The sequence below is a fragment of the Gambusia affinis genome, linkage group LG07 (assembly GCF_019740435.1).
Source record: "Gambusia affinis linkage group LG07, SWU_Gaff_1.0, whole genome shotgun sequence".
NCBI lineage: Eukaryota > Metazoa > Chordata > Actinopteri > Cyprinodontiformes > Poeciliidae > Gambusia > Gambusia affinis.
In genome coordinates, this window is record NC_057874.1 from 17,715,579 (window position 1) to 17,730,336 (window position 14,758).

Sequence of the window (14,758 nt, forward strand, 5' to 3'; positions counted from 1 at the left end):
TTTAGGGCTCTGTGGTGAAATCTTGGAAGCCTGGAAGCTTGTATCTGCCCAAAATCCTTCAGCTTTCTCTTCATTTAACCTCATTCTCTGTTTTTTATTATACATGCTCTGTCTTTCATATAATCAACTGTAAAATGAAAGTCAAGAAATCAAAGTTCAAACTGTAAAGTGATTTGATTTATTTCATTTTGAGTCATTCAAGGGAAATGTTGCTTTTTCATAAGAAATAGAAATATCTTAAGACATTCAGACACATTTTTTTTTTTTTGTACATGACAGGTACTGGCTCTGTGTGAATCACAACCAGTCACAACGCCAAAGTTACAACATGCACTGAACAGTAGAACACTTATACAGAAACAACAGCATAGAAAGTCAATGGGTAAAAATGTTCTCTGTGGTTTTTTCTTTTACAAAACAGACAGCCTCGAGACCTACAAACAACATCGTATAAGAGCTGGCTAAGGTCGTTCAAATATCTTTTTTTTAAATTATTATTTAATTCCCTGGAAACAGTGTGTACTTTACAAATATCAATGGCTTAGGCAAGGTTGGGGTCAATTCCACTTGGAGAGTAAACCTTAAAAAAATATATCTGACATTTCGTGTACTCCTGTTGGTTTTATTGTACTTTCATTCTCTAATAATACTCATTTATGTGGTGTCGCATATGATGAGACTACTCCATCAAGGCATCCTGAATCAACCCCAACCCTGTAGTACAGTGTTAGATTCAGTGTGTGCAGCTAATTAAAAAGACCCTTATTGGGTTTTTAAAACTACCACATGCTCTTTAAAGGACCTGTGGGGTTCTATCAAATAAATGCAAAAGACTTAAACTTTTAAACTGTGAAATATATCAACTAGCAACCTAATTACACTTTAGATTTTAACTTAATGAATTTATCTGTACACTTGGGAGTCTTATAAGACAATTGAGAGTATAGTTATAATGAAAGAATCTGTGCTCTTCTTGAAATGTTTTTTCTTTTTTTCTTTTTTTATTTTATTTACTAAAATCAAACAAACATAATTTAGTCATTTAATTTAAGTAAATATCTCTACTAGGAGGTTAGGAAATTAAAAGGTGCTTTGTACGGTTTGTTTCATATTGGCTTCCATTAAAATTGAAGCACCCTGAAATGCCTTAAAGAGACAACTTGATTTTTTTAAAATAGGGTTCTGTGGACAGTGAGTAGAGGTCAGTATCTTCCCTGATTAATTTTTTTTTTGAAGACAAAGTGGATTTCTGCCCTCTTAATAAAACCTCCAACCTCAAAAATTATATTATGATAGTAATAATGTAACTAAATATATAAAGCTGTGGATATGATCATATTGTATTAGTACGATTCTGATTAATTTGATTATTGATTTTGATATACGTAGATTTGAAGTGGATATTACATTTCTTGTAAAATGTTTGAAAATGCTCATTTCTGTTAACTGGCTCTTTATAAATAAACTGAACTGAATTGGATAACCATCTTATGTAAATATAGTTTGAAGACTGAAGATTGGTAAAGCAATAAAATATTTAAATTGGAGTTTTAAGATGACAGAAAGACATTTTGAAACTGAACCAATCATTAGCTTGATTTTCATTGCCAAAAATAATCTCTCTTTCTCCAAGCAGATATTTTGAAAACAATTTTTTACACAAGATACTAACTGCTTACAACTATTCCACATAACCCCACTTTAACAATCCCACATAATTCTGCTAGCAAATAAAAACAAGATTAATTGTAAGAACATATGTTATGTAATAATATGTTTGCTTTGTGTCACAGTATTACAGTCTAAGTATCAAATTAAACTTCTTGCCTAGTGTTTTCTTGGTCAAAAAGTATCAACACTTGTTGGATTCTGGTGCTTATTTCAGCAAGAGTGTGTTTGTGCATGGCTGTAAATTTGTATCTCCACAGTAAATCTCAATTCTCTGAAGTAGAGCTTGCTGCCTTCTGATGAAATATTGATTGTCATCATTGTTCAGAGATATTTCAGCAATAATGGTCCCTGACTATACTGTAGTATAGAAAAAAACTAATAAAAGGATCACATGATGCTTCAAGAGCAGTTTTTGTATGTTTTTTGTTTTTTTTAGGTTACACTGTTAACTTTAAAGGACATTTATGACTGTCATATAATGAAATATATTATAATATTATTTCTTTCTAGGGGTCACCATATAGTGAAAGATGACACATGTTTGACTGCTGGTTATGAATGATTAGCAGCTGTTTTTACAGAAATTAACCATTTAAAATCATCAAATTCGATGTAAGCACACATGGCTAACGAGAACAGAAAACATGTATCTATGAATGTAAACAAAGCCATTTTTATTGTCCATCTGAGGAAATGTGCAATGCCTTCCAGCAGTTATTGTGCAGTAGTATTCAAGCGTTAGACCTATGGCAATGTTTTGTTAGATAGTAGCAGGATGTGTACTATAACGGAGCACTTGTTAAAATAAGTTTATTGATTTTTCTCCCTAAAAAAAAAAACAAGATGCTGAAATACAGGTTGGATTGTGTAGTATTTTCCCTAGTGTTATACATGCCATTTTCAAGACAAAATTTTATTTTTGTGTCATGGGGGAAAAAAATGTTATTCTTTTCTCTTTATAGTTTGGATTTTAAGAACTGTATTTTGTTTCAGCCGAAATAGCTGATGTACTTGGGAAGAAAATCAAAACAGGAATCCAACAACACAAACACACATTCCCATCGAATACAGTTCATTCTTTTCCATTAAGTAGTGCCCTTGCTGCTTTAATGCTTCCCAGTGGTAACGCACACACAAACAAGCTCGGCTCCCCTCTGCTCCTCACAGTCATTGCTATTCCTTTCACACCTCAGCTACTCTCACTAAGGGAGAGCAATATGAAATGGTCCAACTCTGTGATTAAAACTGAAAACAGAATCTGGATTTGTGATTGGACTTTTCACCACAAGACAAAAACATCTAAATCAGTCTGAATCTGTTATTACTTTTAAAAAACTACATTCATTTTAGTCCAATGGCTTTTTTACTTACTGTTTCACCAGTTGGTCTGGGTCTTGAAATGACTTAGATCCGTTTTTACAAACATGTTTGTTCCCATAAACCTTGATGTGATGAAAGAAGACATAAAAAAAATTTAAGGGAAAAATCCACCATATGTACCCCAGAAATGTTGGAGAGAGGGATCAACTCTACAAGTCCCTGAAACTCTGCTGAAATTTCATATTTCCTCATTATGTGTTTTAATGATGGAACTGGGAAACACAATATTGATAGATGATAGACTGGAGTGACAGATTGTTATTCATTTTTTTCTTTATTGAATTATTTCTTTCTTTGCTGGAAATGAAAAAAAATCTTGTTTCACATGTTTTTATTTTGGGATTTTCATCTAACTTCTGTTACTGAAGTTTTTCCCACCTAACAGTCAGACAGTATTTTGATTTTGTTATACTTTGTGAAATTGAGCTATATCTATTGATCGTACACCACCAAACTTTGATTTGCTTTTAGGGATATTTTTTGTGTGTATTTCATGAGCTATGAGTGTACTTTCTACCAAATGTTAAAAACTTTTGATTTATAGTATGACTATGTCCTACGACCATGTGTTGAAAGATTGTTTTTTTAATATATAATGAATGAGTGATTTATGCAGGGGATGTAGCCATTTGTCAACATGACTCTGGGCCTGATATACTAAATGACAGTGTGATCGAAACAGAACCAAACAAATCTAATTGTCATCTAAACAATTTACAAAGTCTAACTGAACCAAACGTTGCCATTCAAATGCCAAGCAAATAACATCACACTGTGCTGAGTAGCTCGGCCATATTATCTGAGGGTTTGTGTACTCATGTAGAGGAAAAGTTGATTAGAGAGTAAAAAACAACATATTCTCAAAGACCATTGCAATCTGCGACATGCAATCTGCATTAATTTGCATGTCTCATAAAATCTGGTGGTATTTGTTTTGCAGAAGAAGATACAAAGAAGTAGTACGAGTCACTTGATGCTCTGCTGAATTCAGATAAAGAATGCAGCACATAAGGTATTTCATCCTGTCTTCCACTGATGTGTTTCTGGAGTAGCTGCAATCTAAATAATGTTAAAGCAGTACATATTATGATTATAGAATATTTGAAGAGATATAAAATAGGTTGTCCACTTTGCATAATGTGGTTAGGGGAGCACTGACCTGGTGCTAACTCCATGATGGGAGTGAGTGGCAACCAGCAGTGTATCGTGGATATGAAGTATGGAGCATCTTTTTAAACAAGGGATTATGCTCATTATGATATTAGACCAAAATTTAAATTTTCCATGCTTTGTCTTTTGGTAAATTAGATAAAGAGATTAATTATGGCTGTTGCTGTGCTTTAGTACTCAACAATAATAATCAGCAAGTTCTGAATTCTTTACTAGATGTTTCTCTAGTTTGGAGACGTTCTTCTATCCATCATCTAAAAAAAACACATAAGTCAATGAAAGAAAATATGCTTGCTCTTCTTTTTTATTTTAGGCCTGGCTTAGTGGTGTCAGAGTGGCATAGACTGAGCAAGAATGGTACATCTGCAGACCCTCATGGCCATAATTGTGCTTGTTTTGTGCTGTAAAAAGGATTTGGTCCCTTTCACATTTTGTTTATTTATGTTTTTTTTTTTTTCCCTTCTCTCACTTAAATGTCACCAAAGGATTTTCCAATCTAACAAACTAACCCGAGGAAATACAAAATGTATTATTCAAATGATGTGTTCCCTTATTAGAGGAAAGAAAAAACAACCAACACAATGTTACCATAAGCATAAAAGTAATCGCCACATAAACCTAATAGCTGGCAGCAAACTCTGCCATCAGGTGTATGAGTAAACTGACAAAGACGCTTTTATTTCCCTAAGGAGAAATTTTGGGCCACTGTTCTTTGCAAAATGGTTTTAATTCAAACACAATGGATGGTTTTTCAGCATTATGCCTTGTTTAAAGAAAAAAAAAATAGTTTGAAATCTCTTACTATGGTTCATGTTCTCAGACAAATACTATTATAGAGTTTTGGTTTCTTGTTTTAAATTCCTCTTATATGACCATAATCAACCCTAAGGGCTTATGAAATTGCCAACCTTGCTGAACAAATATAATGTGGTTAATCACACGTAAATAAAAAAAAAGGCGGACAAATAAAATCATGACTTGAAAACATCCTTTTGTATTCCTACTGGTCAGCTGTACTAGGTGTGAAAATTTTTTGGGTGACGTGAAATGCTTAAGCATGTCAAAAAGCAACAGAAACCCCTGAAGAAATGTGTGAGGGGCTATGACCTTTTTACAGTGCTGCATAGGGCAGTGTAAACAAGCCAGTGAATTTAGTTTTCTGAGGTATGATACAAAACTACAAGAATGTTGCATATGGAGCATTTGCTGAACTTTACAGATTCTTACATCATACGTTTGCAATGACACATTGTTCTTAAAAATCATACAGTGAGGAGTGAATTTGGCATGCAACTATCATAGACTCCTGCCACATTATGGACATGTCTTTGATCAGTGAGGATATATGCCTACAAGCATCTGTGACATGCAGACCTCCAACACTAATTATCAAACCTTTGCTTTCCTCTTGAAAGCAATGTTGATTGAATCACGTCTCCATGGAAAATATCGGTATCTATGTAGCCTGTGGCTATCTTCAACAAGTTTACGTGTGAGAATGTGTGCATTTGTGAGTGAGGATCAAATCTGGTAGCTATATATATATGGTGATAAAATCATCCTTGAACATAGTCAGTGCTAATAGAATTAATTATGTTTCGAAACAAGATGGAAAGACCTTTTTTTTTTGTTCCTGTATCCTGTTCAACTATTTAAAACTCAATGTCAGTCAAATCAAAGCTTACACACGCTGAGAATCTGTCACTCAAATGTAAACTTCATGTGAGCACATTGTAAAACGTTACAAGATAAGTCTACTTTAAACATGTCTTTAGCTGCATTCACTGCCAATTCATGTTTTTATGTTGATATTGTGGGAACGTGCATGTGCTATCACTTTATGCAGCAATTGAGATGTTTCTCATTTTTCTTTAACCAATATTTCAGCTAAGATCCACCTTTATCCTCATGAAACATACAATGCTAAAAAAAATCCAATGGCAGATGTTCTGTATTCATCCATTCTATACACAACATTTAAACCTAAAAGACAGCAGGACAGATGCTAAAGAGAGGCCATGAGGCCCATGCAATGAAAAATGAGTGGGATCCTGTGATAACTGCAGAGCTTAAGCAAAGATCTTATGTATTACATAGAAATCTGACTTTGTAGACAAGCATATCACTTCTGTATAAGGGAGTTTCTCTTATCTATAAAAAAATAAATCAGGTTAAATTGTTAATATTTTGTTTACATCAGTTTCTCATAATTCACTCATTCATATTCAAATTATCTCACACACATATGCACATATTTGCAAATGTAAATGATTAAGGCCAGGTTTGGGAATGGAGGGCACAATATGTAGCTTATAGGCTTCTAGGTCCTCTGGTATGTCTCCAATAATAAAAAAATTATAATAATTGGGAGTCACTACAAGAAGGTGGACTTTGTTTTTTTATGGAACTGAAAAAACCCTTTGGCTGAAATCATTAGTTTGTTGTGTTACTTCCAGTTATATCCGTAGCTCAATCTCTCTGCTGACTCTGCGTTTTTAAACAAACCCACTGGCTATTTGGGGGTGTTCTTTGACGATAGGAAATACAGCACACAGGAATGAACTCAAAGGAGGGGCAGTGACATTCTTCAACTTAAGGTATTTTTCTTCCAAAGTATTCCCAACATATATTGTTGCCCTAGTGGCATGCTCAGGTTATTTGCGAAATATGAGAGCCTTTTTCTCTATACCAATCTTTGTCTCTGACTTATTGAGTAGCTCTGTCTGCCAGGTGTTTTTGTCAATAACCATATGTCCACCTGCGGTCCATGTGTCTCTGATAACCTATACTTCAAAGGCCTTTGTCCAAAGTATTTTGACGTCCCCTCTCAGCCTTTGGTCTACGTGCTGGGTCAAGTCCTATATGATTTTCATGAGCTTTCCCACGAATACCTTCAAGAGGAAAGTAACAGTTCTGACCCAACATCTTTTGGGCTGCTTCTAAATGGTTAGTCCCCCTCTGGTAATTGATGTTAATACTGCGTTTTGGGCTGCCACCAGCCAGTAGACGGTCTGAGGGACTGGCCTCAGTAATGTCCCGGAGGTGCTCATCGTCATCCGTATCAGCGTCAATGTATTTGCTGATTGAGGAGTCATGGAAAGTGAAAACTGTAGGGGCCATGGCAGTGCTGTCTGGTGACTTTGGAGGGGTCCTGCTGCTGGCAGTGGTGTACACAGATGCTTCGGGACTCAAAAGAGACTGGTCTGAGACAACTGAGCTGTCTGAAAGTGGGGAAGGCCCCGAATCCCCTTCGCTACGGCAGCCTCCTTTAAGGCTTTTTGAGGAGTTTCCTGAAAACAAGAATCTTCTTGTATTCTCTGGGCCTGAGGATTTTGATCCTGGACTCAGCACAGACTCATGCTCCCCTATGATTTGATGACCAATTTTTTTACTAATGTGCTGAGACAAAACTGTAACTGGACCAAAAGTAAACCGGCTGCTTTCTGCTGCTGGACTGTGGGGATAGCGTGGATTCTCTTGGAAGTCTGTAGCACAACTGATGTAGCTGTCTATGCTAGATAAGCTTTTCATGTCCCCCACTCCATCTTTGGCTCCTAGCACTGATGGTCCATGGTCATGAATGGCTCCAAGCTCTATCTCATCTCTCTGTTTGCTAACTCTGGACCCTCTGTCTTTTGCATTGAGGTTAGGTTGTGACTGTGTCTTTGCCATCTGGCTGTACATTTCTTCTAATTTCTCAACATTCAATCTTTGGGGACTGGTGTCTCGAGCTTTGCAGGGAGAGCCTATTTCTTGGGCATTGGAGGAACGGTTTGAACTTGTCTCTGATGCAGCTCTTTTAGATGCCCATTTCCAGTGACTTGGCGACAGGTGGTTGTCATGAGGTCTCTCGCTCTTTTCTACTACTACATCCATAAGCTCTGCACTACGAGCAAAAGCTTCCTTTAAGTTCATAGAAATAATGCTACCATTTCGTTTTGCCCTCTCAAGAGCCTCCCTTCTTTTAAGGGCTTTTTCTTGCCTTTTCTGCTCCTTATAGAACTCGGAGAAGTTATTCACAATAATGGGAATAGGTAGTGCAATTACAAGCACTCCAGCAATACAGCACAATCCCCCCACAATCTTTCCCAACAGAGTTTTGGGATAGATATCTCCATACCCTACTGTGGTCATAGTGATGGTGGCCCACCAGAAAGAAGCCGGAATGCTTTTGAACTTTGTATCCTCTTCATCTTTCTCGGCAAAAAATACAAGACTAGAGAAGATCATGATACCCATGGCGAGGAAAAGAATAAGCAGGCCCAGCTCATTGTAGCTTCTCCTGAGTGTGAAGCCCAGAGACTGAAGACCTGTAGAGTGACGAGCCAACTTTAGGATACGAAGGATACGCATAATCCTGAAGATCTGAACCACACGGCGGACATTCTGAAACTGCAGCACACTCTTGTTGGACTCTGTCAGGAAGATGGTGACGTAGTAGGGTAGAATTGCCAGCAGGTCAATGACATTGAGAGGACCCTTGAAGAACTTCCATTTATTGGGAGAAGAGAGAAAGCGAAGTAGGTATTCCATGGTAAACCAAGCAATACAAACAGCTTCCACATGCGCAAGCTGTGGGTTGTCTGTGGACTGGCCGAACTCATCTGTGCCCTGAAGCTCTGGAAGGGTGTTTAGAGACAGAGCAATGGTGGATAGCACAATGAAGAGAATGGAGATGATGGCCAAGATCTGAAAGACAGAACAAGAGAAGTAATATGAGAAAAGATTGCACCATTAGGGAATTAGATAAAGTACATAAGACTTGAGGTGAAAGAGGAGAAGACACTTAGACTGGAAAACTCTATATGAGAATACCAGGAATTGCTAAGAATATAAGAAATGCATTGTAAAGTTGTGTGCAATTACACAGAGAAGAAGTAATGCGGTATTTTTTTAAATTTTCGCTGTGATAGAAAAACATTTTGAAACTTTTGAAATAGACTTCACTTTTAAGCCTACTTGTTACTTTACTTTGTCTTAGACTTTAATACACCGTCAGTGTATTTAGTGAAGGTCAGGAAGGCTGTATGAAACTGGTGAGAAGTGTAAGAGAATGCTGATATTCTCACAGTGTAAATAAATCTCCAGTAAATACCCAGCAGAATGTGGGACTGGCTGACAGCAAATGGACTGAACTCGGTTGGATCACTTATTTATTTATGACCGACTTATCCAATGTACTTACATCAGTAAGTGTGCTTGAGTGAACAATAATGGTTAGCAATTTATAAAATCACCATCGCGTCTGCATGTCTGGTCGGGGTGACATATTTAATAGCCAACACTTTAATAAATATAACTAAAATAATGGGATTCCAAATTTGTTAACTATTACAGACTTACATAAATGTATGAAAGGTTCCAAATATTGTAAAAGTTATTTCACCAGGAAAATCCCATTGAGATTAAACATCCATTTTGCAAGAGAATCCTGGTGAATACGTAATTTATTATTACCTCTCAGGAGATCATGCAGTTGATGGATTGTCTTCCAAAATTTGATTTGAAGGTGCTTTTTTCAGCTCTTACACCTTTGTAGGATTAGTAATTTGCCTTTTTTGTCTGGGCACAGAATTACATAAATCCCCTAATTGTTTCTATTTTATAAATCCTACACTTATACAACATGCAGCCTCAGTCAATTTTAAAAACAGGCATTATAGGCACAGTTTTGAATTAAATATACATGCTGAAATATATTTATTCCAAAGAAAAGGTTAGGGCATTCTGGATTTTTCTAACACATGTGTATATTACTTCCTCTAACAGTCCAAAAACAAGACTATTAGGAAAATCGGTCTTTCTTAATTGTCCTTAGGTACAAGTATCTGCATGCTTGGTTGTTTCTCCTGTGTGTCCCTGCACTGGCCACACTTCTCTCTCATTGACTGTAACAGACAAATGTAGTAGAAAGTTAACTTTCATGTGAGGTGTGCACAAAGTTAACCTCTTCTGTTAAGGAAAGAATGAAGGCCAAAATAAAGATGGCCATGTTTAAATCATTAATGTTATTAGATGTATCATAACGTCACCCTTCAAATTAGAACAGTTTAAATAAACCATTAAAAGAACAAAATGAATATGGCATTCAAGACTGTGACAAGCATATGTAATCTTCTGACAGAAATTGTTCCTTAATAGTTTAGCATATTATAGTCTTCCTGTTTCTGAATAGGCATTATCAAAAGTTCCTCAACTTTTATCTTTTCCAATTGAAATATGTTTGTTTGTAAATATTTTCATAATCTTAATGCAGCACTTAGAAACCAAAATGCAGGGTGATGAGCGTCCCTTGCCTTTAAAGAGGACAAGGAATAGGATTACTTCATGAACTGCTGTCTGCAGTGGATATATTAACCCTAAATCTCCAAACAGAACAACTTAGAGAGATGAGTAGGAGGTTGTTGCTAGAACACTGAGCCTGTTTTGGCAGTAGCCCACACGCTAAAGGTTAGGATGTTATATGATGATATAAATCAAAGGATTGTTAAAACGTTTTCTGTAAGAGTGAAAACCACTGTGCAGGGCAGCATAGCACAAAGAGATATTCAAAACAGTGATTAAACATTCCAATTTTACTGCAGTTTCATTCGCTGTAGACAGAGTACAGATACTTATTTTTTTATTTTTTATTTTTTATTTTTTTTTAGAAAACTTTATTAAAACATTAATCAAGTCCATCTGCTTAAGACTTACCTGAAATTCTGTTTGTCTAAACAAAGGAACACTCTCCACAGCTAACGTAATGGAAAATTAATCTGCTATTCAGATTCCCCAGAGTGTAAGAGTGGCTAAAAAAGCATCCTTATCTATGACCAATCAGAACAGAAGGATTCTGTTGCCATAGCTTCACGGCAGGCATGAATAATAGCCCTATCTGTTTATTTTCTTCCTTCTGTGTGTGTCTCCCCCCAACTATTCTCTTGTCCAGGAGCAAATCTATTTGAATCAAACACTTGAAGAGCAAATAGGGTCTGGGACTGAAAGGTGAGGGTGAAGCTGACAGAGGCAGCATACAAGGGAAGGAGGTAAGGAGGCCACAGTGGAAACAATGATGTTGTTTAACACAAAATTATTCTCCATAAAGTAAATAACAGGATGTGTTGCTTGTGTTATCTGCTGTACCTTTGTAAACACCTGGTATTAAAGGTCATCCTCTGGGTAGGAAACACATCAGACTTGTAATAAGTCTCAAGGGAGATACAGAGGGGGCACCGCTGACAGATTGCAAACTTACAGCCAGGAGAGATAGCAGCTGAGGAAGGGCAAGACCAAAAAGGGGGCAGAGGTAATAGGATTGAGAGGCTATAAAAAGATTGCTAATGATGATGCACCGATGCTGCTGTGTAATGTTTTGGTGATGAGGTTAAGTTCCACCAGGAAATCCTGCACATTTCCCCCAGGATGTGGTGCTGTGGCCTCTGTCCTCTCTGAGCATCCATCCACCCTACACATCTTTACATTTGTCTTCCTGGGGTTGTTTTAATGACAAAGGGTTCTAATTTCATAAATCCACTGAACTCCACAGCTGACACAAACCTTTAAGCACACAAATGAGACCACAAACAAACACACATCTAGGGTTAGATTAGAATGAAGAATGGGATGGGACTCAGGAAAGGATTAATGGCATCAATACAATTACAGGCTATTTATGAGCAGTGTGTTGACTCAGAAATCAGTTTGATCTCACCTGACTGGTGACAAAAACTCAAAATATCAGTCTTTTTCTGATCAGGGAATGTATCAGGTAGCTGTTACCAGCAACACTCTTCAATGTGGATCAAATGTGGATTATAAAGAGAAGAACACTTAGCAAAAATATTTTCATTATCAGTGAGGTGTTTAAAAATTATATAAGAAATACAGAGATTTAAAAATCTACTTAAAAGAAAACTATTTTTTACAACATGGTGAATTTGACTAAAGTGTAGTGATATTTCATAAAGATATTACTCAAAAGAAAGTAAAAGTAAAAGGTATAGTGTTAATAAGGTATATTTTTCCAAATGTTTACTTATGTCACTAGTTGCTACCCACCTGTGTCTTGATTAAGTGCATTTATACTTGCCAGGTGCATCAATTCTGAATTGTTCTTACTCTTGTAAATACAAGAAAAAAAAACTGCTGCTTAAGTAATGTAGCCACATTTACTGTGTTTGCTAATATAAGATGCTAAGTTTAAAAGGACATATGTTAAATAATTACACATTAAGTAAAATCCAGTTTTATAGTCCCTGCTAAATGGAAGTCAATTAAGCGTAAAGCTTTACCAGAAAGATAGATCGAAAAATGGACATAAAACATTAATCAATCCATCAGTTTTGAAACCTTCCACAGCAGACTCTGATGACTGACACGGCTAACTATGTCCTCTTAAGAAAAAAAGAGTGCATGAACCCTGGTGGCTAACTAAAGGAAAGCTATTCAAAATTAGGCAGGTATTTCTTTTTGAAGGTTAGCAGAAGACAACATGTGCATGATAGATGGATAAAGAGAGGGGAGACACTGACAGGAAATCCCACTGTGACGCTAAACAAAGCCAGATCTCACTGGTTTGTGTCTCTCCTGGCATATGGTACAGTGGTTCAGCAGACACAGTATTCCACAGAGAGTAGCCACATCTTTGGGGTAAGGTGACACCAGAACCTCATTAGGCTGTTAGAGAACATGTGCTGGACCAAACCAAACATGCATATTTCATTAGACCAAAGAAAGGGTTGCATAAACTACACTGATTGCCTTGTCTAAATTCCATAAACACATACATTTAAAACTTAGGCAACTGTATATTGATGCAGTTATTTCTGAACAATATTCTGTGCCTCAATGACAACTCTGTGAAACATGCAGCGACCTACTTTTAGACTGGCTATGTCCCAGCAGCTGTGAGTTTTTCCTTCTCTTGTAATATCACTTCTTGTCAGGGATTTCACCGTTTATACATCTATTCATCTCTCACCTGGCAAGAAATCAACTTAAAACCCCTTCTGTCTGTTTGGAAATATAAATACTTTCATTTGTGAGATTTTATGCACAAACACATCTGAGTTTTACAGAGAAAGATAAGAAAAATAGAAAATATAAAGTGTGTTCCTATTGTGTCAAAGACCTTGATAGTATCAGAAGTCTGTAGGAAATAGTCAGACTGATTTGAGATAATAAAAACACAACAGAAGCTCAAATAATCATTCATTACAGACTAGCTGTAATGAATGCCAACTCTGAATATGCAACACATTGAAATTTGAAGCAGATGAAGCAGAAGACAATGCCAGGTGTCACACTAGTCAGACAAGAACAGGAAACTAAGGATGAAAATTTACACAGGCTCACAAAATTGAACAATAGCAGAAAGAAAAGGTGTCACCTGTACTGATAAGTCCCTATTATCATTTATCACTTATCATTTATAACATTACAAGCCCACTATTTGCTATATTTTGGCTCTGAATTCATAAAGCAGCTACACAAAATATTTGAATGATGATAATGTCAACAGAAAACTCCAGGCCAAAACCTGATGAGGTATTCCTCAAAACAGCATGAATAACATTGAACAAACGTTACAATTGTGGGTTCAAATTTACAAGTGATCCTACATATTGTAAGGCACAACACTTATGTTACAAATACAACTAAATTATTTAAGATAAAAAAATAAAAGGCATGTACATGATTTCATAATTTTAACTTTTTACTTAGAAGAATTTATGTTTTCTATTGCAGTGGGCTATGATGTTGCTCGCTGTGGCATTTCTGATTTTATTCTGTTGCAACAAAGTTACCTCAAAATTTTGTCAGCCCAACAGAAACAGTTTGGTTTTGAGGAAAAAGAGTTATTTTCCCTGGATGGGATTTACATAAATATGGTTGAGTCTTCACTTAAATGGATGCAAAATAGATCATTTAAATTTAAATTTAAACTGTGACAGTGTCCAGAGAAAAGAGTGGGCAAACAGATTTACCTTCTAGTTTCTAGTTTCAGAAATAGATGTAAGTTTCCAGTTAGGTTTGCAAACATTTAGCACCCACTGATAGCTTTTTCCATCAATCCCTCCGTTTACAGTTTTATACAGTTTTCCTTTAATGTCTGACCTGATTCTGATTTTAACCAATTCCAAGTGTTTATACAACTCTTACCTGCTGCAAGTGTTTAGATAATGGATGAGTTCATAAATATAAATGAAGACGAAGAAAATTCAAGATTATCCTTGTTTATGTATACACTGTAAAATGTAAAAGTAAAGTGTACTCAAAAAGAAAAGTGACCTGAACTCATTCCAGCTTATTCTGTTGACTATACTAACTTAAACTTAGCAAAGACAACTTTCTACTGAGGCAAGTAATCAAACTCATCAGCAGCAAGTAACCCGAACTTGGAGTTATGAGTGAGCAAAACGCATCTGCATAACCAGCAAAAAACTCGGCATCATTCGGCAGCTCTCGTTGAACGCACATGCGCATTGGACACTGACGAGTGACGACGTGTTTGAAAGAAACGCCAAACTGTCAACAATACGGCGGTTGCTGCAGC

The 14,758-nt window shown here is 36.3% G+C and overlaps 1 protein-coding gene across 2 annotated transcripts in view; it reads right to left on the bottom strand.

Annotated features, from left to right (window-relative positions):
* Positions 1-14,758, bottom strand: part of kcnb1 (potassium voltage-gated channel, Shab-related subfamily, member 1) — a 43,376-nt gene continuing 28,618 nt past the window's right edge. For both annotated transcript variants that reach the window (XM_044121265.1, XM_044121264.1), the window contains exon 3: positions 1-8,910. In XM_044121265.1, the coding sequence (XP_043977200.1) occupies positions 7,012-8,910 (1,899 nt within the window). In that variant the 3' untranslated portion in view covers positions 1-7,011. The remainder of the gene's footprint in view (positions 8,911-14,758) is intronic.